General features: G+C 37.5%; 1 protein-coding gene and 7 non-coding genes across 8 annotated transcripts; 3 read left to right on the forward strand and 5 right to left on the reverse strand.

Moving 5' to 3' along the window:
• Window positions 1-1,735: 1,735 nt before the first annotated feature.
• Trnaq-uug (transfer RNA glutamine (anticodon UUG)) lies at window positions 1,736-1,807 on the forward strand. The gene has a single exon. It is a non-coding gene; the product is annotated as a tRNA-Gln (tRNA).
• A 6,929-nt stretch (window positions 1,808-8,736) lies between these two features.
• Window positions 8,737-8,834, forward strand: Trnay-gua (transfer RNA tyrosine (anticodon GUA)). The gene is made up of 2 exons: window positions 8,737-8,773; window positions 8,799-8,834. It is a non-coding gene; the product is annotated as a tRNA-Tyr (tRNA).
• Window positions 8,835-9,394: 560 nt separating this feature from the next.
• Window positions 9,395-9,466, reverse strand: Trnaq-cug (transfer RNA glutamine (anticodon CUG)). Its single transcript has one exon. It is a non-coding gene; the product is annotated as a tRNA-Gln (tRNA).
• An 80-nt stretch (window positions 9,467-9,546) lies between these two features.
• On the reverse strand, window positions 9,547-9,618 carry Trnaq-uug (transfer RNA glutamine (anticodon UUG)). The gene has a single exon. It is a non-coding gene; the product is annotated as a tRNA-Gln (tRNA).
• An 80-nt stretch (window positions 9,619-9,698) lies between these two features.
• Trnaq-uug (transfer RNA glutamine (anticodon UUG)) lies at window positions 9,699-9,770 on the reverse strand. The gene has a single exon. It is a non-coding gene; the product is annotated as a tRNA-Gln (tRNA).
• An 80-nt stretch (window positions 9,771-9,850) lies between these two features.
• Trnaq-uug (transfer RNA glutamine (anticodon UUG)) lies at window positions 9,851-9,922 on the reverse strand. The gene has a single exon. It is a non-coding gene; the product is annotated as a tRNA-Gln (tRNA).
• Window positions 9,923-10,002: 80 nt separating this feature from the next.
• On the reverse strand, window positions 10,003-10,074 carry Trnaq-uug (transfer RNA glutamine (anticodon UUG)). Its single transcript has one exon. It is a non-coding gene; the product is annotated as a tRNA-Gln (tRNA).
• A 6,290-nt stretch (window positions 10,075-16,364) lies between these two features.
• On the forward strand, window positions 16,365-18,465 carry LOC138935626 (uncharacterized). Its single transcript, XM_070300335.1, has 9 exons — window positions 16,365-16,448; window positions 16,534-16,623; window positions 16,721-16,783; window positions 16,870-16,935; window positions 17,001-17,042; window positions 17,127-17,198; window positions 17,272-17,393; window positions 17,675-17,865; window positions 18,265-18,465. The coding sequence occupies exons 1-9, from the start codon at window positions 16,365-16,367 to the stop codon at window positions 18,462-18,464; spliced, it is 930 nt and encodes a 309-aa protein (XP_070156436.1). The 3' UTR covers window position 18,465.
• Window positions 18,466-20,886: the final 2,421 nt, after the last annotated feature.

Genomic DNA, 20,886 nt, shown 5'->3' on the forward strand with positions numbered 1-20,886 from the left:
ATTTTTTCGTTTCGCTTTTAATATCCGTAATCCGAAGAAGACACTCGAGATTAATTGTAAGATATTTATTGCTATTTCGACATTCTCCTCTGAGAGGATTATCCATTAAACGGCCAAATACATATTTTCACGCTAATTTCCAAATAGAGACGATTCGAGGAGAAAATTCTTCGCGAATTTTTTCCCGTTTGAATACGCGAAAGTCGCTTCCGCGGCGCCGTACGACGCTGATCTTCCGCTCCAACCCGACTGCAATTTAATCGCACGTAGAACGACATGGATTATAAATCCGTCGAGGGCCGGAGCGTATGTCACGCTGATTGCACATCCGCTTCCGCCTGTGCCACGGTCGCGCGCTATTATAAAATCGGCCCTCCCCCCTCCAACTAAAGAAACGTAATATTTATTGCCGGCTTCCGTTCAATTAGGGGATGACACGGTGCGAGAAGGGGTCGATCTCCACCAGCTCCCGCGCTTGTCGATGCTTTCGAAATCTATGTTTTCACCCCTCCCCCCCCCCGTCCTTCTTCCCCATCTCTCGTGTCTTCGAAGGGGCGCTTCGAATTTATACATTGTTCGCCCCGCTCTTCCGATTTGGGACGACGATATCCGCGAAACGGTTCGAGAGGTTTTCCTTTTTTTTTTTTTTTCCTTCTCTCGCGATATCGGGGGCGTCGAGAGTGTAGGAAGGGGTTTGCAAATAATCACTCTCACAACGGCGGATGGTAACGTGACAGGGGAATTTATTTACGAACGAGCACTATTTCAGCAAGTTCAACGTAAGCATAACGTGTTGGAATAGTCTGCAAACTTGTCTGATATATATATGTACCGTATGTAGAAAAGAACGGGTATATTTAAATGAAATAAAAATGTGTTATGTGTGAAATATAAACTTTTATGTTTTATATTTTTATATTGTTTTTTCCTACTTTTATTTTTTTTTTTTCATTTTCAATATTGTTTGAATTATACAGGATGTCCCCAATTTAAATGGCAAAACTTCAAGAGGGTATAGGGGGATTGAAAAATTAAGACAAGAAGTCCTTTAGAGGTTTGCTCGTTTTTGCTCCATTTTAGAGAAAATCGCAAAAATTCATTCTCTCATTGTCAGATGTTCTCTTGAGTTGATTGGCACCGAATAAACTTTCTGCTTCAAGATTCCTTACATACGTAAACACTTGATGTTATCCTTTACAGTGCCGATCAATTCAAGAGAGCAATTAAGAGACCGAATCATAGATGCGGTGCACCAAATATCACTAGAACAATGTCTAGTTGCAATTAATGAGGTCACTGCTAGATGTAATGCTTGCATTGTTGCAAGAGGGCAACATTTTGAACAATATCTGCATTAAATAGATGATAACATAAATAAAATGTAAATAAATAAGTAAAAAACCGAAAACTTGTTTTGTTTCTTTTTTTGTGATTTTCTCCAAAATGGAGCAAAAACGAGCAAACCTCTAAAGGACTTTCCGTCTTAGCTTTTCGGTCCCCTATACGCTTCTAAAGTTTTGCCATTTAAATTGGGGACACCCTGCATATTAATTTTGTAATTTAGTTTGGGATAACGCGGGTAATTATTTGCTCAATTGTTTGTTGTAATTATGTGGAATAATAATAAGTATAAATTATTGTCACATATAAGATTGCAACGCATAAATATTAAATTAAACTCTAAATTTAGACGATCAAAGTGTATGTTTCATAAATTCGACCTTCTTTGTACAGAGGTCCCATGGTGTAATGGTTAGCACTCTGGACTTTGAATCCAGCGATCCGAGTTCAAATCTCGGTGGGACCTGTACAAATATATTTTTTTAAATTCACGTTTACATACTCTTTGTATAATATATATTTTTATATTTTTTATACATATATATTTTGTTACATTACTTAGAATGCACTGATAGTGCGTGTGGATGATGCAGGTTTAGCTCATATGATTTAAATACATATACAGATAAGCTATATCAATACGTGTCAAAGAGGATCACGCACTCGTTACACAATCTAATCAATACGGCAATAGTCGCTCGTATCAGCGAGCCAGTCGCGAAAGTCGCACTCGCTCGAAGTCGCTTAATCAGCGATTACACAATCGCGACTGCATCCTAACACAGTCATCCCTTTATCGTTTACGCGCGTAATCGTCGAGCGAGATTCGCGCGCGTTATCACGAAACGGGGAACCGTTCGATCGCGCGCTGTCCATCAGTCCCTTATCTCGCTACGAATCGCCGTCGGATGCATCCGTGACTTTTATTACCTGTCGTTTAACTCGAGCTTGTTCGCTTTTTTTTTTTCGCGCCAGGCTACGGCGCGACCCGATAATATCGTGCAATCGGAAAAACGAGGAAGTGTGTATATGCGACGCAGTCGATTGCGCGCATGTCCGGAGAAATACGAGCCGCGCTGTCGCGATTGCGATACGCGAGTGATTAGAGACTCTCGACGGGCTGAATTCCGCTAATTTTCCGGGTTAGAGGCGACGCGATTGAATCGCGAGATATACGGCCCGCGAAGCCGCAAAAGAGTTGCGACACGTGTCCACACGCGTTTTCACTATGTCGACTCGTTATATGCAAATTCGCTATTTAAATTTAGCATGTAAATGCATTTACATGCACACGTGTCGATTGAATTCTTTATGAAAAATTTACGATGCAAAAAAGAAAGAGTTTTATGAATAAAAGATAATTTTGCGCCGACGAGCGTACCGAGTGGAAAATGTCCGAGAGCTGCTTTATCGTAATCTGCTCGCCGGCCAAGTGTTGTCCGCGGTACGTTTATCCGCTGACCATCTCGCAGCGACGACATAAAGAGCGGCTTTACGATCCCGCGGAGATGGCTTATTGTCAGGTGGGCGGATACGCATGTGCGTCCGATTCGCAGGTGATCCCGTACATACAGAGCGTTCTAGGAAATCTCTATAAAATAATGTTTGAATTTCTCGAGATAGTACGCGATCGAAAAGTCTTTTTAGCTCTTTATTTCGAGATGCAGATTCGTTCAATATTCTAGTCTTTTCTTGATTTTTCTCCTTGTTAATAAAAAAAGAATATCGTCCTTTACTATTATCGTAGACTTTGCTACACATTTTGTATTGTATATGTAATTTGCGTTATAGCTATGGATTATATAGGTATAGGAAATATATACAGGATGTATTCTCATCGTGCATTGGGCATTAGCCCAAGGGGGAGGGGGGGGGGTGGAGAGGCGACGGAGGCGTGCGCAAATCGCGACTGCGAGGATAAGGGTTGCGACGGGGTTGGATCATCCGTTTTAAATGCGGATACGATATACTTTTTTCCCCCGTCTAGCGCTTTTTTCCGCAGAGCCTGTTTCGTAAACACACGAAGGCGGGCTTAATGGCGCGCGTTTATGCCGCCTCACGTGCTCGTCGTCGCCTCGTTGCACAAACGTTTCTGCTACAAACGCTACTTCGCCTATATGTACGCCCGCGCGGTGATTAATTGAGATAGCACACGATTATATGAAAATATTAATTATTCCTCTTTATTAAAAAAAATATAAATATTGAAACATAAAAATCTTGTATTGTTTATATGAAAATCATAATTTAATTAAACATATTATTTTTTATTATTATTATTATCATTTTTTTTTTTTTTTTTTTATAAATCTTGCGTAAAGAGATATATGCAGAGTTTAAGACTTTTTTAATATGACATTTGCTTTTAGAAATTACAATTATTCCGATATTCAATCGACAATGAATACAGAATTATCTGTGTCTTTGAATAACTATTTTTGAATAATTTATACTTTCCTTTCTGTGCTAGAACAATAATATATAGATATTTATTGAGCGCGTTTGACGTCGGGATCTACAGGTGTTAAATAGATGGACCATATTTTTCAGCGTAGACCGGGTAAAATCCGTTATACGATAATCACGGCGGCGTTCACAATCAGGAATAAATGGCACGAATAAGTAATCGGCGTTCATTAATGCCGATGGATTCTCGTTTCGTGAACCAGATTCCCGCGGCGCGGTCGTATAGCGGGTTCAACGTAGGCGATGACGGCGACATTTTCCTACGATCGTTACCGGAAGTTCATCAAGATGTGACAACGCTACCGTGAAACTCTCCCGCGCGCGCTCGTAAAATACTTTCTCAATTTAAATTTCAGCACGACGATCCCCGGACGAACTTTCCGGTTAACGAGCGGAACCCCGGGAACTCAGACAGACGATAAAATACTCTCCGTAATGACGGAACGTGTAATTGAGAATCACACGAGCTCTTATCTTGATATCTTGTTCGGTGGAAATGTATTTCTGAAGAGATATTAAAATTGCGAGATTCCATAACGAATCGCGATCGTCTCGTAGTAAACAATTCATTCGGAATATTCGGAAGCTGTATCTTTTCGTTGTAGCTTTTTAATCTTCGTCATAGATATATTTGTGATTTATCTCGAGAATAACGGGGAAGTTTACATCTTAAACGATTATTATCTCGGTGAAACAAACATTATTACTCGCGTGCAGCGCGATATAAAGCGCGGTCATTTCGAGTCTAAATTAATAATTCCACAGTCGAAACGGGCCCGCTTATCGCGGCGAGATAGGCGGCTCTCTAAAAGTTTTAAACGTCTCGATGCAGCCAGCTAGCGTAACACGGGTAGGTGGTATATGCGGAATAAAAGTTACGCGGTAGTAAATTAAAGAGATTTATGCATCCTTCCGCGACGCCGGATTTATCGCGTTTCGGGCTCTCCCGCGGTGAAGCTTAACTGATCGACAATGTCGAGATTACTTGGCGAATATGTCCGTCGTACCCGTGGTACTTTCGAAAGGTTTCGTATAACCGCCCACTCTCTCGGAACTTGGCGGCTGTAAAGTCTGTCTTATCCACGAGATAATGTACGGATCGTTCTGCAGCTTCCCGTCGTCCAGAGGAGAGACGAGACGAGACGAGACGAGACGAGACGAGACGACATTAAACAGCTATCGGATATCGTAGAATTCGCAAATGAGAAGACTAGAGTGACGTTATCGAGATTAGCGAGAGTTTCGTAGATCGCGAGCGTTGAATATTGTATGATATTATTGTAGAATAACAGCTGTGACATGTCTAATGTTATAATTGCAATTGGAACCATCACGATATAATGCGTCATGAATAGCAAAAGTGGGAATAAAACTGGAGTACATTATTGGAGTAGATTCAATTTTTAAGCCTGTCACTTAAGGTTCGTTTAAACTTTAGATTCACTTTAAGCTTTCATTGTCTTACTGAAATTTATTCTCTGCGTTTCTGTGATCTGTAATATTTTGGAATTATAACAGCGGTAAAATTGTGTAGTACATACACACACACACACGCGCGCGCGCGCGCATGCATGCGCACACACAGTAATACAAATTATTTCAAGCTTTCCTATAAATCGTAATTACATTTACATATTTTGTAGCTAAATGACTGTAAACCTTAGATGTTTGTTCTTATCCACGAGATAATACGTCGCAAATCATCTTTGCGCGGATTACTGCTTCCTCTCTCTCCCTCTTTACAAATTCAAGCGAGAGAGACGGGGGCAAAATGACATTAAATAGCAGGCCGATTGGATAACAAACATTTTATCGCGTTTAATTTTGAGAGTGAGCGCCTCCGCGACGTTAAACTTTAACAGCTCCTTTCGCAATAAATAATATTATGCACGAGCGGGAAAAGCTCGCGAGCGAGAGAGCCGCGGGGCAATTAAATAAAATGTGATACCGTTCGAGTTATGACGGGAATCTTTATAGCTTATAGCTGCGTATTCCTTAAATCCGAGCGTAAAGTAACTTGGTCCGTTTATATACGAAACGCATATACATATATTGTGTGTATAGTATATATATATATATATATATACAATATTTATCTATATGTATTATATATGTTGTCTTGGAGTGATTTCATCGAATGCGCCTCAAAGAGCTCTTTTTACGAAACCTCTAGGAGACTTTAAATCGTACGGAAGGAAGAGCAAGACAATCTATTCGGTAAATAAACTAAATAAACGTACATATATTATTTGATAAATATCACACGGTAAATAACGTTATCGTTTTCACACACAAAGTATCGCGATCGCAAGCATGCATGGGGAAGCCCGTCGTAATCTCGTTGGCAAGAAATTTTGCATAAATTCAACGGCAGGTAGCTTCTTGAGCCAATTTCCCATTTACCCATAAAACATCGATATCTAAGATTTACGCGCGTCACGTCAATTACAAGGTGTTTTATAACAGCCTCTAGGAGCGTGGCACGATACGCCCCTTCGCGACACACCCTCGAATTTATGTCGTAAAAACGTTTATTAGGCATCGAGCGAGTGGGGCAGCGTCTTTAAATGAGACGAGAAATTTTTTTTATAAGTCCAAAGAGTGCGCGTGTCTCGCATAAAAGCGGCCGGCGCTCCGTAAAAACGAATCCTTCGAAGACGCCTCCGGAAATGGTCGATGTGTCTCCTCGCATCGCGAGCGATCGCTAGGATGTGGCGAGATGACCAGATTCTCCATCTATTCGTGTACAATGTCGCGACTTAACTGCCCCCTAAAAATTATTTGTCTACGCGACGCTTTCGGACTTATACGTTTCATCGTGGCGCCGCTTTTAGCCGGTCCATCTCCCTGCTCGTTATCGTCATTGTTTAAAGATGGACTTTAAAGCACGGGCTATTGACACGGCAACGATAAAACTGTCTATTGTGAAACGGAGATGTGGACATGTTGTCATAAGGTGGAATGTTTTCATCGCGCTTTTAAAAATATCTCTTCTTATTATTATTATCTTAAATTAAATCTTAGATTATACACGCACATATATATACGTGAGATACTTTAGAGAATTGATGATATTTAAATTTTGTCAGCCCTGAAATTGCTAGAATATTATGTTTGCTCGAATCTAAATGACCGAAATGAACTTATTCGATATTCCAGGATTTGTATTTGGCAACAGGGACACACACACACACACACACACACACACACACACACACACACACACACACACACACACACACACACACAACACACACACATACACTCGGAAATGCAAAAATATCTTGCGTCTTCGATCTGAAACACACTCTATGAACCAATATAATCGTTTGGCAACGGGGTCAAGTTTCAAATACGCATCTGCGAGATTGGGGAAAGACGAGAAATACGCGGAGAATCTGCTATTTTCTCGCGAACAACACACAACGGTTAAAACACGGGCTCTCCTATCTTCTAGACATCGTGAAAACTGTCTCGTGAACCGAGAACACGTTCTCTTCCGCGAATCCCTCATTAAACATTTGTCTCTCATTAAACCAGAGTGCGATCTAGGACCTTAATTCGGCGATGAGGAGTAATTAAGCGACGCGAGAGGAAAAGCGCGGGTGGCGAGGTACTTTGTTTCGACCGTAAACCGAGTTTAATGACTTCATGTAAAAATACGCCATCGGCTTTACGATAGCCCACCCCCGCGGGGCCTCCTCGTTTTTCTCCCGGGGGCGTCTCCTTCGTCTACGGCCATAATTTTATAGTTTTATGTAAACTGTATCGGGCCATGAAGTACGGGCGTCTATGACGCTTTGATGGTGATTGGCGTGCATCGTGAGATATAGGATCCTCTAAAGGCCAGTGTTTCCCAAACGAGGGAAATGCATATCGGGAAGAACGGATACTTCGTTTAAAACATGCTTCGTTTTTAAAATTATAATTCGATGGTAAATTTAAGCCAATCTATTTGCTTTGCCTACAATTATCTCTGAATGTTTGTTTTTCTTTTTTATTTATATTGATTTAAGTGGTGTGTTCGGGAGTTTCTAACACATTTCTCACGATTCTATTTATCGCATGGATTTTTTGACACAAGATATACGCATATCTTCAATTAAATTTAAGAAATGTATAAGAAATTATATATTTTATATTATCTTAAAATAATAATATAGATAAAAAAGTGTTTACGAGCGCAACAAGTTTGTGAAACGCTGTTCTCTGTGCATGAAAGATTCAGACTACTTTTCGCGTAAATTTTGGCACGCAATTCTTCGGTCCGCTACTTCAAGACCGAAGCTGTGTCATAAATAAGTGATAACTATATCGCGACATGGCGAAAAACACCAGATCAAATATCATAAAATTTGTAGAATAGATTAGTACGCAGAAGGATTATCTGTGTATATTTTTAGTTATCATGCTTTTCTCTCTTTCTCTTATTCTCTTGCACGATAGTAAGCAATCGATAAGGGTCGTGGCACATAAAAAAAACTTAAGCAGTAAGACTTAAGATTTCTTCCCATCGCTTAAATAATTTGTTATGAATTAACTATGATTGATAGCAGCCGAAATTAAAATGATAATTCTTTTATTAATTCAGCGTTATAAAAATAATATACCGAGTTATTAGACTGTTATTAATATTAATTGATAATAAATAATTATACTATTTTTTTGGACAATTTTTGTTTTATTTATTCATTTTATTTATAATTTTTTGTTTTGCTCATTTATATATCGTCATACTATAAAAATAAGAAAATTATTTAAGTATTAAAAATATTTGTCACATTATCTACAATTATAATTTTTTTTGCATCTAAGTTATTAGTAATACATATTTGAATGAATGTATGTATATATATATATATATTATGCATTCATATATAAAATCTATAAGTAACTTCAAGTACCGAATTGCACGTTTACGTTCCCAAGCCTTCGATAGCTCAGTTGGTAGAGCGGTGGACTGTAGTTGGAAAGATCTGATATATATAGACATCCATAGGTCGCTGGTTCGAATCCGGCTCGAAGGAATTTTTTTTTATCTGTCAGCATCGATTATTTTTACTATTAGTTTAATTCAATAATTGTAATATATAAAAATAATCAATACGATATATTCCTCTACTGCATATTCCACATTATAAATTTTGCGTTATACGAAACTTATGGGTTGTACAAAATTAGAAAATACATGTTTATTATAAAACAAATAAAACACTTTTTACGAAAATTTATCTATTGCATTATGTCGGGATGATTTACCGCATTATACGAATCCGCGTTATATAAGTATCTCGCTATAGGGAGGTTTACTGGACTTTATTAAATTATATATTAGCGTATATATATATATATATATATATATATATATATATATATATATATAAATCATTCTATGAAAATAATTTAAGATATAATATTTATGTAAACACCGTAAAATAATTAGTATTTCTGTCTCTTTATCTTGAAATTTTAATCTTGAGTTTCCCTGTAAGAAATACTTATCAGTTTAAAGATTTGTGAAAATATTTGCTCAATTTACCTTTATGTAAATATAACGAATAAAAATAAACACCCGATGCAAAAATAAAGGTTCCACCGAGAGTTGAACTCGGATCGCTGGATTCAGAGTCCAGTGTGCTGACCATTACACCATGGAACCTCTGTTGATTGTTTATTCGCATATTGTAAATTTGTCAATTTACTCGCATTTTTTGTAATATTAAATTTACGCAAAAATAAAGGTTCCACCGAGATTTGAACTCGGATCGCTGGATTCAAAGTCCAGAGTGCTTACCATTACACCATGGAACCTCTATTCATTGCTTATTCGCATATTGTTAATTTATTAATTTATTCGAATTTTTTGTAATATTAAATTTATGCAAAAATAAAGGTTCCACCGAGATTTGAACTCGGATCGCTGGATTCAAAGTCCAGAGTGCTTACCATTACACCATGGAACCTCTGTTGATTGTTTATTTGCATATTGTAAATTTGTCAATTTACTCGCATTTTTTGTAATATTAAATTTACGCAAAAATAAAGGTTCCACCGAGATTTGAACTCGGATCGCTGGATTCAAAGTCCAGAGTGCTTACCATTACACCATGGAACCTCTGTTCATTGTTTATTCGCATATTGTTAATTTATTACTTTATTCGAATTTTTTGTAATATTAAATTTATGCAAAAATAAAGGTTCCACCGAGATTTGAACTCGGATCGCTGGATTCAAAGTCCAGAGTGCTTACCATTACACCATGGAACCTCTGTTTATTGCTAATTTACATTATAAACTTGTTAATTTATTTGTGTTTTCTGCACATGTATATTTAACATAACTTTCAGAAAATAAACTATTATATAAAATAAGCGGTTGCGAAAGTGTCTAGACAACCGTTGATATAAGAAATATAAATAACAAACATATCTTATATTTCTTCGTCTGAGATTCATGTTTCTGAGATACCACGATAAGCGGTCCAATCCTTATATAGAGGGTATCGTAGTTCGTCAGCGGACGAAAACAATTAATCAGGGACGCACGCGTGCGGCTGCCCTCCGGCGGGCAGCCTCGCGGAAACCACTCAAATTAATTTCAAGTCACAGCATATTCTCCGATTTGACGTGTTCTCGAGTGACGTCCAATCAGAGCCGAACCCCAGATCACGATCCACTCGCGCATGTACGCGCGGCCGACCCTTCTTCCCTCCGTTCGCGCGCGGACCGGAATTCGACGACACCCCCGATTCCATTTCTGTTATACTTTTCGTGTACAATGCGCTCTTTCTTACGGTTCGCTGATCCTTGACTGACAGGATTCCCGTGACACTTGCATGCAGGACAATCGGGGGCACCGGCGCACGGCGTGCTGTTACGCACACAGTGGATTCACGGTAGGTGCGGCGACGTCGTGCGGGATGACAGCCGAGCGAGCAAGTGTCATTGTGAAATCACTTTTAGATTCGATTTCAGGGATGATTCAGAGCGGCTACACGATGCGATTCTCAAATCCTGCGCATCCATTTTTTTTTTAATCTTCCGGAACGTTAATTATGAAATAGATAATTATTATAAAAAATACGCATCATATAGGTTTTTATATTCATATTGATAAATAATATATTGAAATTATTAAACTATATTAAGATAATTATCTATTTTTGCTTACCATGAAGAAATCTGGTTGGATCTTTTCTATTTCAATAACATAAAAAGATGAAGCTAAAATAATATTTCTTTTTATTAAATTAGAAAATTTATTATATTTGACCTACTTCTCTCATTTTCATGTAACGCGAGCAGAAAATACTCGATTTATTTATCTTACGTTCGATCTTTCCACGCCAATTACTATGTTTTGCACAGCGAGTTTCGCGCGCTATAATTCTTCAACGGTAGCGGAAGATCCGTCGATAATCCTGGTCTACGATTACATCTTTATGGTTTTATAACGGCTCGTGCGTAAGGGATTCTTATCCCCCGTTCGATTGAAGGAAAGAACACGGGAATTGTGTTTCCACGAAACGCGAGGTCCTCTTCCCTCGGTTTTACCCTTACCCCCTGTGCAAATTCGCTTTATCGTCGCGACCGCCGTGGAAAGCCCTCGCGTCCCTTCGTACCGGCGCGGGAAGACGTCGTGTGTACACTTATTTCATGCTTGGTGAAACATCGGGACTCGAAGGGAACATCCTTTTCTCTCTTCGTAAGGCGCGCGAAATCGAAGAAAGCCGGGGCGGAATATTTTTCGGTGCACGAACCGTGATAATTTTCGACGGTGATATATACTTACGAAGAGGAAAAAAAAAATGATAATAAACGGTTTTAAGATATTTGAGAAATATTATTTGAAGATACTTCTTATATACAATATATGTCAGAAGTACTTAGAGCAACGCGCGAACATATGTGCATTATAATTGCGGTGAAGTCAAAGTACCGCGAAGAGATTTCGCGTAAAACTTAACGTTCTGAATATCTATTTTATCGTAGTGCTGGATTTTTTTTCCAATTTTCACGTGTGAAAGGTCATTTATGAATATTTATTTCAGCATCCTTTTCAAATTTCTATTTTTTCCTCAAGTTACAAAATGAAATTTTCGAAGAAATCTGTATTTATTTTACAAATTTATTATATGTCATTTATTATTGCAAATATTTTTTCGACAAAAAATATTTTTCTATTTGTTCAAATAAAAATTTTACAAGATGTTAAAAAGTGCTTACTTTTTTACTAAATTCTCTTATTATAATTTCTTAATTATAATTTATTAAAAAAGTTTATTAAAATGATCTCTTGCATTCTTTATACATCTTACATTTTCTCCGTGTTTCTGACAATAGATTTTTTTATTCATCGAACTTACTTTAATATATTTCTCGTAACTTTTTATGATTCTATCAGAATCCTCGTAGAGATACATGCCGCATATTACTTGATGCTTATGGAATGACATCAAAGCATAATGACGGAAATACTCGGTGACAGAAGACGCATTTCGCCATACAAAAAGCCATGCTTCTAGAAACGCTTTGTCGTTACTGCGTTTTTTCTTTCCTACTAACGAATTCTCCGTACGGATGAATAATTGGTATCTCGCATTATCCTCAATCAACGCGACTGTCCTCGCGGATCTGAGATTCTTATGGACGAAATGAGGGAAAGAGAGAGAGAGAGAGAGAGAGAGGGAAGAAAAAGAAAAGAGAGAGGAATTGCGATATCGAAGCAGGAGAGTGAGGAGATGTCGGGAAATGGTAGCGAAAAGTGCATCAGCATGGGGGCTTTGCTGATTTACGAGGAGTCGTTGCTAGGAGAACATTAATATCCATGACGGAATATTAAACCGCGAGCGTCAATGGGTACATCTTCAAAGGGATTTTCAGGGCGTCTCTCGGGAGGGAAGGAGAAAAGGAGAGAGAGAGAGAGAGAGAGCGAGAGAGACGAAGCCGCGTTCCCGCAAGATTATGAGATTCTTGTTAAGTGTCACGTGTAAAGAGTTCTTTCATACGCGACCGAGCCAACCCGCGGTGCCGCTCGTGAAATACCATCAGATAAAGATGACATGAAAATTTATCGAACGCGCGGGGTTTTCGATGATTCGCTTTAAACTCTCCCCAAATCCTGGATCTCGCATACGCGGCATGGAACGTAAGCTGGCTTACTTTGTCAGTTTCACCGCGGGAACGAGAGAATAGAAGATTGCATTTTGACGGATGCAACTCGGAGCTAAGTTTAATATAGTTCTCGCTCTTTATACATGTAAAGCGTTTTTACCATCAATATTTTTTTAATTTTGATTCTTTTCTTTTAAATTTTGATGATATATTATTCATGCGGAAATAATCGGTTTTATCTCGTCGTATATCTCAATTCTATTTCTCGCAATTTTCGTCGCGTTTCGCATTCGATGATCGGACGCAATTGAATATCGCTCGTTTTTGACGATTCCAACGTGACGATGAGTTGAAGAAACATCAAATTTAGCGACGTGTTCTTTTTCTATTTATTCTATTCATTGAAAAGAGAGTCGGAGGTCGGAGACGATCCGCGGCGTAATACGAGCGGAACGTTCGAGGAAGGACGTTAATGAGATAAGAGGGGCGGACGCGGGGTCGATTCGGGAAGATAATAACGAGGTGGATTTTTATAACGAGGATTTTTATACGATCTCCTCTTGGGGGAACAGCAGAAGCGAGACGCCTCGTTCGCGTTTGCTAATCGCAAACGCCATGTCGTCGCTCACTTGTCGTATCCCCGCTGCGTTTCGCCCCTACGTCGGAGGCGGACTTAATTATCTAATTAATTAACCTCAATCAGAACGATGAGTAATTTCTCGCTCGGCTGGCGCCTTTGCCGCCGAGACTTTCTTGTCGCGGGGAACAAATTACGGATGAGCTCACGGCAAATCGATTATGTCCCGATGCTGTTGCCCCGAAACGGCGCGTCTCCGCCGCTAGTTTGCCCACAAGAGAGAAAGAAAGAGAGAGAGAGAGAGAGAGAGAGAGAGAGAGAGAGAGAGAGAGAAAGCTCCTTCTGCCAGGATCCACGATATCCTGCTCTAGGTGGTCGACCAATTTTCCTCCCCCGTAGCTTCGCTTGCCTTTATCTTTGGCGCTTACGCCGATCGCATGATAACTCGCTCGTGAAGGGCGACCGTAGTCGTTCGTCCTTCGGAGTTTAGTGCAGAGTTTAGTGCGATGAAGCTTGGGTTGATTCGAGGGGTAAGAAGATAGAGGATAGACGAATATCCTTGCGAATCGCGACTGACCTTTTGCTTTGCTTATAATTTCATAAAAGGTATCAGAAAAGAAAGCAAGTATCTGTAATTTAGTGACAGTGTCGTATGGATAATAAAATGTAGAAAGTTAATGAGTTACCTTTTCTCAAATGATAGTTTAACCTTCCAAAATGATCGACAATTTAATGTTGATAATATGTATAATAAGAAAAATATATGTGAAAAGCTAATATTGAGTCATCTCGAAAATGATTATATCTTACATTCTGAAGTCAGTTATTATCGATTCGAGTATCACGTTTGTTCGCAACTTTCCTTAAATCCTCGAAGAGCAAACCGACTTCCCCCTTCTCAAAATAATAGCGACCCTTTCACGGTAGCCACTCCATTTCCATTTTGGATATTTCAGATCGCTCCTCCTCGAACCAGGTCTTTTTTTTTTTTTACGACAAAAGCACCCTCGAAGCTACACACCCGGTTGCGCGGCGGCACCGCCCCCGATGTGTAACTGACGTTTTTGACGCGTCAAGTGGTTCCATCGCGCTTCCATCCTCCAAGGGTCGGCACATTTATCGGCTACTGTTTTACATAAACATCCCCGGGAGGACGGGACGGATCGGCGTAAGCAAAGTTGCGGACCGTATCGTGGGACGTCGCGGAGATTCCTCTAAGTGATCTCGAGTGTTTTCGCAGTTGATTCGACGTTCTCGCGCCAGCGTTCTCGCCGGAGCTTTTTAAGCCCCGTTTAACCCTGGCCTCGGGATCCGGCTAACTTTGGTATTTAGTTAGTCAACCCTGCCCGCGAGGCGTCATGGGAAACGACAAGTGGCACGGTCTCGCCCCAGCAAAGGCTCGAGCGTATCACCGGCTGTGTACATATTCGGAAGCGATGCTGATACATATGTATGTGTGCGTAGATAGTAGACGGCTAGATGTGTGTACTTGGTTTGTCGCTGCATCGAACGCTCCGTATGCCTTTCATGTGATAATCCTTGTGTATTTAATCGGAGGACATCGATGGAGCCGACTCGGTGCTTGACGTAAAAAGTAAACGATCCACCGTGGATTAGTTCATAATTTGCTTTGAGCGTAAATAGGATAAAATAGAGAGAGCACTCGAATTTTCCAGACAAGTGTTTGTTTAACAGTTTAGATTTTTTCGACTTTGATTTCTGCCGCGTTTTTTTCCGAGGATGGCAGACTCTCTCTCTCTCTCTCTCTCTCATATAGTGTAACAGTCTTTATCTATAAGTCTACGTTAAATATATATTTTAGCCATTGGTACCAACCCGTGAGGCGAAAGTGTCTGTAACAGCGCCTTGTAACGTTGGATTTAATACGTTATTGTGCCTCAAGCCACATTTAATGACCAGCGGTGCTGACGCCGGAAATTTGAGCTCGTAAAATCATAAAGCTCGTCGTTTAAAGTGAAAATGCCGCATAGTGATTAAAACATTTAGTAAATAAATTATGAATTACGTTATTAAAAGATTAAAATTAAATTATTGCATTCAACGAAGAAGAGAAAGAAAAAAATTAAGGACAATTCAGCAATGAAAGAATAACGATTATAACAATGATAAGATTAAAATTTTTATGCTATTTCTTATAACTTATCGTTAAATCAGATTGTTTGATCGCGGGAATTATTGATACTACTCGTCTTGTAACCTTTGTAATCAATAATATAATAATCCACATATGAAGTCACCTGTTTCAATACGCACCTTCAGATTTTAATTATGTTTATATTTATATATGAAAGAGATTACATTATCGCGACTCCCTTAAGCGTTATTATCAATAGGGAGATAATATTCTGTGATAAGGATGTTTAGAAGCTATAATACAACGCATGAAAAGATCGTTGGGCAAGTTGTTTAAAATTTAAATTATGAACTTGTTATATATCAAAAATATTAATATTATAAGTAAAATTTTTTAATAAATTGCGAAAATTATGTTTACTCTTACATACGTACACATATACACCTCGTATGCGGGCGTTATTATATACGTTTTCGGAAAGTGCTGATTATGTCTATATTCAGCGATAGAAATTGGCGAAACTTTGACGAAAATTACTTTATTCCGTGAAGTTCTCAGCGTCTCTTCTCGCGATATTCCGCTATTCGCGAATAAGTTATCGAACGGATATAAACGAGATACATTCACACGATACCATAAAGTCGCTTGGAAATTCGTCGTCCTATACCTTATCACAGAAGTACGTTGCACAGTTTCTACGCTTGTCATCGCTTGCACGGGTTTCCTTGATTTTCGTAGCTCTTTACTTCGCTAATGGATTACGCTCTCGAGGATGTTCTCGCAGAGACCGCGTTATTTCTCCCAGCTGTCGAGGTCCTATCCGATTTTGAAGCTCGTTGACATTTACGATCGCCAGGTAATCGCGATTCAGTGAAGAAGCAAAATAATTTTTCATCTTGATAAACGTCGCGCGTTTATATGTGATATTTTTATATTCGCAGTCTTTTATACGAGCATACGTTTTGGATAACTTTTACGTCTGCATTTTGATGTATATCCTGTTCTACGCGGCCTTATGGTACGCTAATTATGTAAGTAATCATTACGAGACTGAAAGCCAAACATAGCACATTTAATTTTTTAAGTTTTAAGTTAATTTTAATATGATTTTCGATATAATTATTCAAGATAATAAAACGAATTGAAAAATCGAATCGGGAAATGTCAACGACAGTTGCAGAGAACAAGACAGTGAGGGTTATCCTTTTATTTTACCTGGTTCTTGGAATAATATTGATTCATTCGCTCTTTTTATTAAGAATTTTATATTTTTGTAGAAATTAGATAGATTGGTATTGCTGAAAAATAAGAAGGCGGAATTTGAAGAAGCGATCGTGAAAACGGTTAGTCATCTTGTCTTTTTATTTCTATAATGTCTACAATAATATTAATGGTATTTACTTTACAGACAGATACGCAAAAAATCACTACAAAATATCTAGAAGATGAAGTAAGTTTAAGAATTGTAAATCGATGCAAATTTGTATAGACTAAACTTCTTTAATTTCCATACCGCGTAAACATTTAACTTTAGATGCACAGGCTCAGTACAGAATTAATCATGACGTCCAATAAAATCGTCGAATTGGAAAGAGTCGTTGAAAAAGTAATCGTCGTTTGACATTTACTCTGTCGTCCATATATTTTTATCAGCTTCAGTAATTATTATTAAATCGTAGATGGTTTTTAGTACAAGTATCCAGATGAATCGTTTACATATTCAACCGGTATCATCGCAACCGGCGAATGTGAATGTCCACAAGGACACGAGGGTACCGCGAATCCGCTTGAGAAGTTCAAGGTGAAAGAATATAGCTCGCCTTCACCAAATAAAATACTCAAAAATATCATTTTAACTTTACATTACGAGCTAATCAAGACTATGACATAAATGATCGTGATACATAATCAAGAATATGATATTAAGTTTGTAAGATGTGATTTAATTTTATCGATTTATATGCATTCGACGAAAAGCATAATTGAAAATCCTTTCCTACGTCGACTCGGTTGAAATAAAAATTAATCGGGAGGATTAATAATACGTTTTATTTTATAATTATTGTCGAACGTGATTTTAAGATCCTCGAACCGTCATTTCCGCCCTCCGTACCACCGGAACCTCCGCCTCGGAAGTACGGGATCTTTGTCAGTCGACCGCCTGGGCAACGGAGAGCGTCGTCTGCCGCTGCACCTGCAACTCCACCGCCAAAAGTCGGATTCAAATAATAGCGCCTCGGCAGAAGCTTCCTCGGAATCTATTATTCGACGTCGTAAGACATTCTGATTACATCATAACGATATCTAATTTCTAGATATTACTGCAAGATATTATGTGCAATCTAGTTGAACATTATAAATTTCTTGTTTATCTAAAAAATTATCGAAGCAGAAATGTAATTAATTCATGAAATTCGAACACGGATTGTTATGGATTTAGATCGATCGAAAAGTCGTATAACTCACCGTGCAATTTCAATTTGATACAATTTATCTTTGGATTGAATATTGATCCAATTATCCGCTTTCTTTATATCAAACGTTCCAAGATTTGGTCTTTCATTTTTTTAGCTCTGAATCTTTCCAATTATATTATATTATATAAATTATAAATTTTGAGAATTTTTCAAAATATATATTCTTGAATTAATTCTTCAAATTCTATTCTACAGCTACGAATAGAACTTCATCAAGATACAGCAATTATCATGATGGTGACAGAAAGAGGTATCCTAAACGATTCAACATTCGCTCGCGACGATCTTCGTATTACAAAATGCGTAAGATCCACGTGGATTCCTTAAAGAATGTCACACCTTTCACCAAATCATTATTAGGACTTGCTACAATGTTTTACCGAGTTTTACATTGATAAAAATAGAATATTTCGATAATTTTAACTGTTTCAAAGATGAATTCTATAATCTTTTCCCACCTTATCTTTTTATTTCTATGTGTGTTTAAAATATTATTTATATAACATGTATTATACTTATATAACATGTTAGGGCCGTGGCATATAGAAAAACTTAAGCAGTAAGACTTAAGAGTTACAAATTTCAACCATACGGAACTTTCAGCGTAGCTTACGTTTCAATATGGCTGCCTTCGACCGTAATTGGTCAATTCGCTTACGTCTTAAGTCTTACTGCTTAAGTTTTTTTATGTGCCACGGCCCTTAGAGATAATATGATTTTAATAAAACAATATCAATTTTTTACACTCATGTTGCTATAAAAATTGTGTGTGGGATTTTAATAAACATATATTTTTATTATCCATATATGTATATTGTTGTATTTCGTTGCATTTTAATTCGAGTTTATAGTTAAAACATACGTTACAGATAATACATTTTTCTTATATATCTTCGCTTCAATAGACTTCATATTTATAATCGCGTTTCGTGTTAATATAATCTTTCAAGCGTAACTAGCTACATGTTATGTTCATAGCACAATAATTCCATGGCAAATAATACTTAACAAAATAAAAGAAAAAGCATTTACATATATGTAAACGACGCGTATATCTTATACTGTTTTACATCGTGAAAAATATACAAAATTCAATCTTATTCTCATCTCAATCTACATGTATATTAAGTCTCCAGATTACATTTGCAATCACGATTAAATCATTCAACCTGGTTTAAAAATCGTAAGCCTTGATCAAAATGTATAATTATGTAAATAGTGTAAGATTCCGTGATAAATATTTAATCAAACATGTTTGATATACGGTTTCATAAATAAGAGAGAGAAAGAGAGAGAATATGTTTTAGAAATAGCAATTAAAGTATGCTGATAACGATAATCAATCACATATATGTATATTCTCGCTCCGTATCTCTATCTACGTGTCGAAAAAGTTACATTATTTTTAATCGTGCCAGTTTATCATAAATTTCATACAGATAGCGACGTACGTACGCGAACGTATCTGCGTTAAAACGTAGAGAATTTATTATATCTTATATCCGCCAAAAATTTCCCTCTCTCTCTCTCTCTCTCTCTCTCTCAGCAATAACAATAAAATAATATAGAACTTAGCGAAAAAGAAGACGCTGTTTATATTCAACAACAAAGTAACGAAGGCGAAACATTGTGTGCCAAAATATTGTACTTATCATGTAATTTACAGCTGACAAGTTTTGTAGTGCGATGAAATCTATCATTAATGTTGATATGAAAATTATTTTTGCCGCCACACTTTCCCATTAAAATTTTGAAGTGTCTTAATAATTGTTCTATTCGAATATCAAAAAGACAATTTTACTTTAATAACGTAGATAACATAATTGTGATGTGCCTTTTTATCTAATTTTTTAGTAGGAAACATTTTTTTCAGTATTTCGTGTTGGGATATATTGTATAATATTATTTTAAAATTCGGAAAAAAATAAATATCTGCAAGCAGTAGATAAAACTTCATTAAGAAAGGCCATTTAGATTATTGGAACACAACTCTTTGATCGTCCATTCCTTGAACTACATATCTACTAAGTCTACTAAATTGTATACTTTCATTTGAAACGAAAGTATTCAATTAGAATCTATGCGTGTTAAGATCAACACGCTTGTGGCAAAACTTTTGTTAGTCGTTCAATGCAACATCCTATTCTACCTGCAAGACGACCTATTAATTTGTCACTGACATCTCTTTTCTCTATTACAATTCTCCGTTGTTACAACTTAATCAAAATTCTATTTTTTCCCGGGTATTTTCATACACACACGGTATTATTCTAAATATATATAAACTCATCTGTCACAACTCATCATTTTTCAAAAACTGCATTGAAAATTTAGTAAAAAGAAAAATTGACTGTTTCTGTTTGTAAAATCAATTATAAAATTAATTTTATAATCAGAGTTATAATCTCGTTTAATTTTTTATCTCTTGAAAATTTTATGAAAATAATATTAACAATTATGTATTTGTTAATTACATTGTTACGTATTTTCAAAACTTTTTTCTAAGAAAACATTTTTTTTTATCAACAGGGCATAAAATATTTCTTTTTACAAATCGTGATTCGTCCGATAAAGAACAGCAAATTACGATAATTGCCGCTGATACCAAAGCGGAATCTATATTTTTCTGCCCCAGCTTACCTTGTTTTAGCCGTACAACTATGTAGAGCCGCGGGCGATCGGCTAACTTTCACTGACCGACTCGTTAGGCTCGCTACCGCGGTTTTGAGTCTCATTCACAGTCATTCCGCGACTTCGACGAGCCTCGGTACAGGCGGGCTGCCCGTATTTCTCTCTCCTTTGGTGAAAAAAATCTCG

The sequence above is a fragment of the Polyergus mexicanus genome, unplaced genomic scaffold (assembly GCF_030449975.1).
Source record: "Polyergus mexicanus isolate NDT 795.1 unplaced genomic scaffold, iyPolMexi1.0 SCAF_8, whole genome shotgun sequence".
Taxonomy (NCBI): domain Eukaryota; kingdom Metazoa; phylum Arthropoda; class Insecta; order Hymenoptera; family Formicidae; genus Polyergus; species Polyergus mexicanus.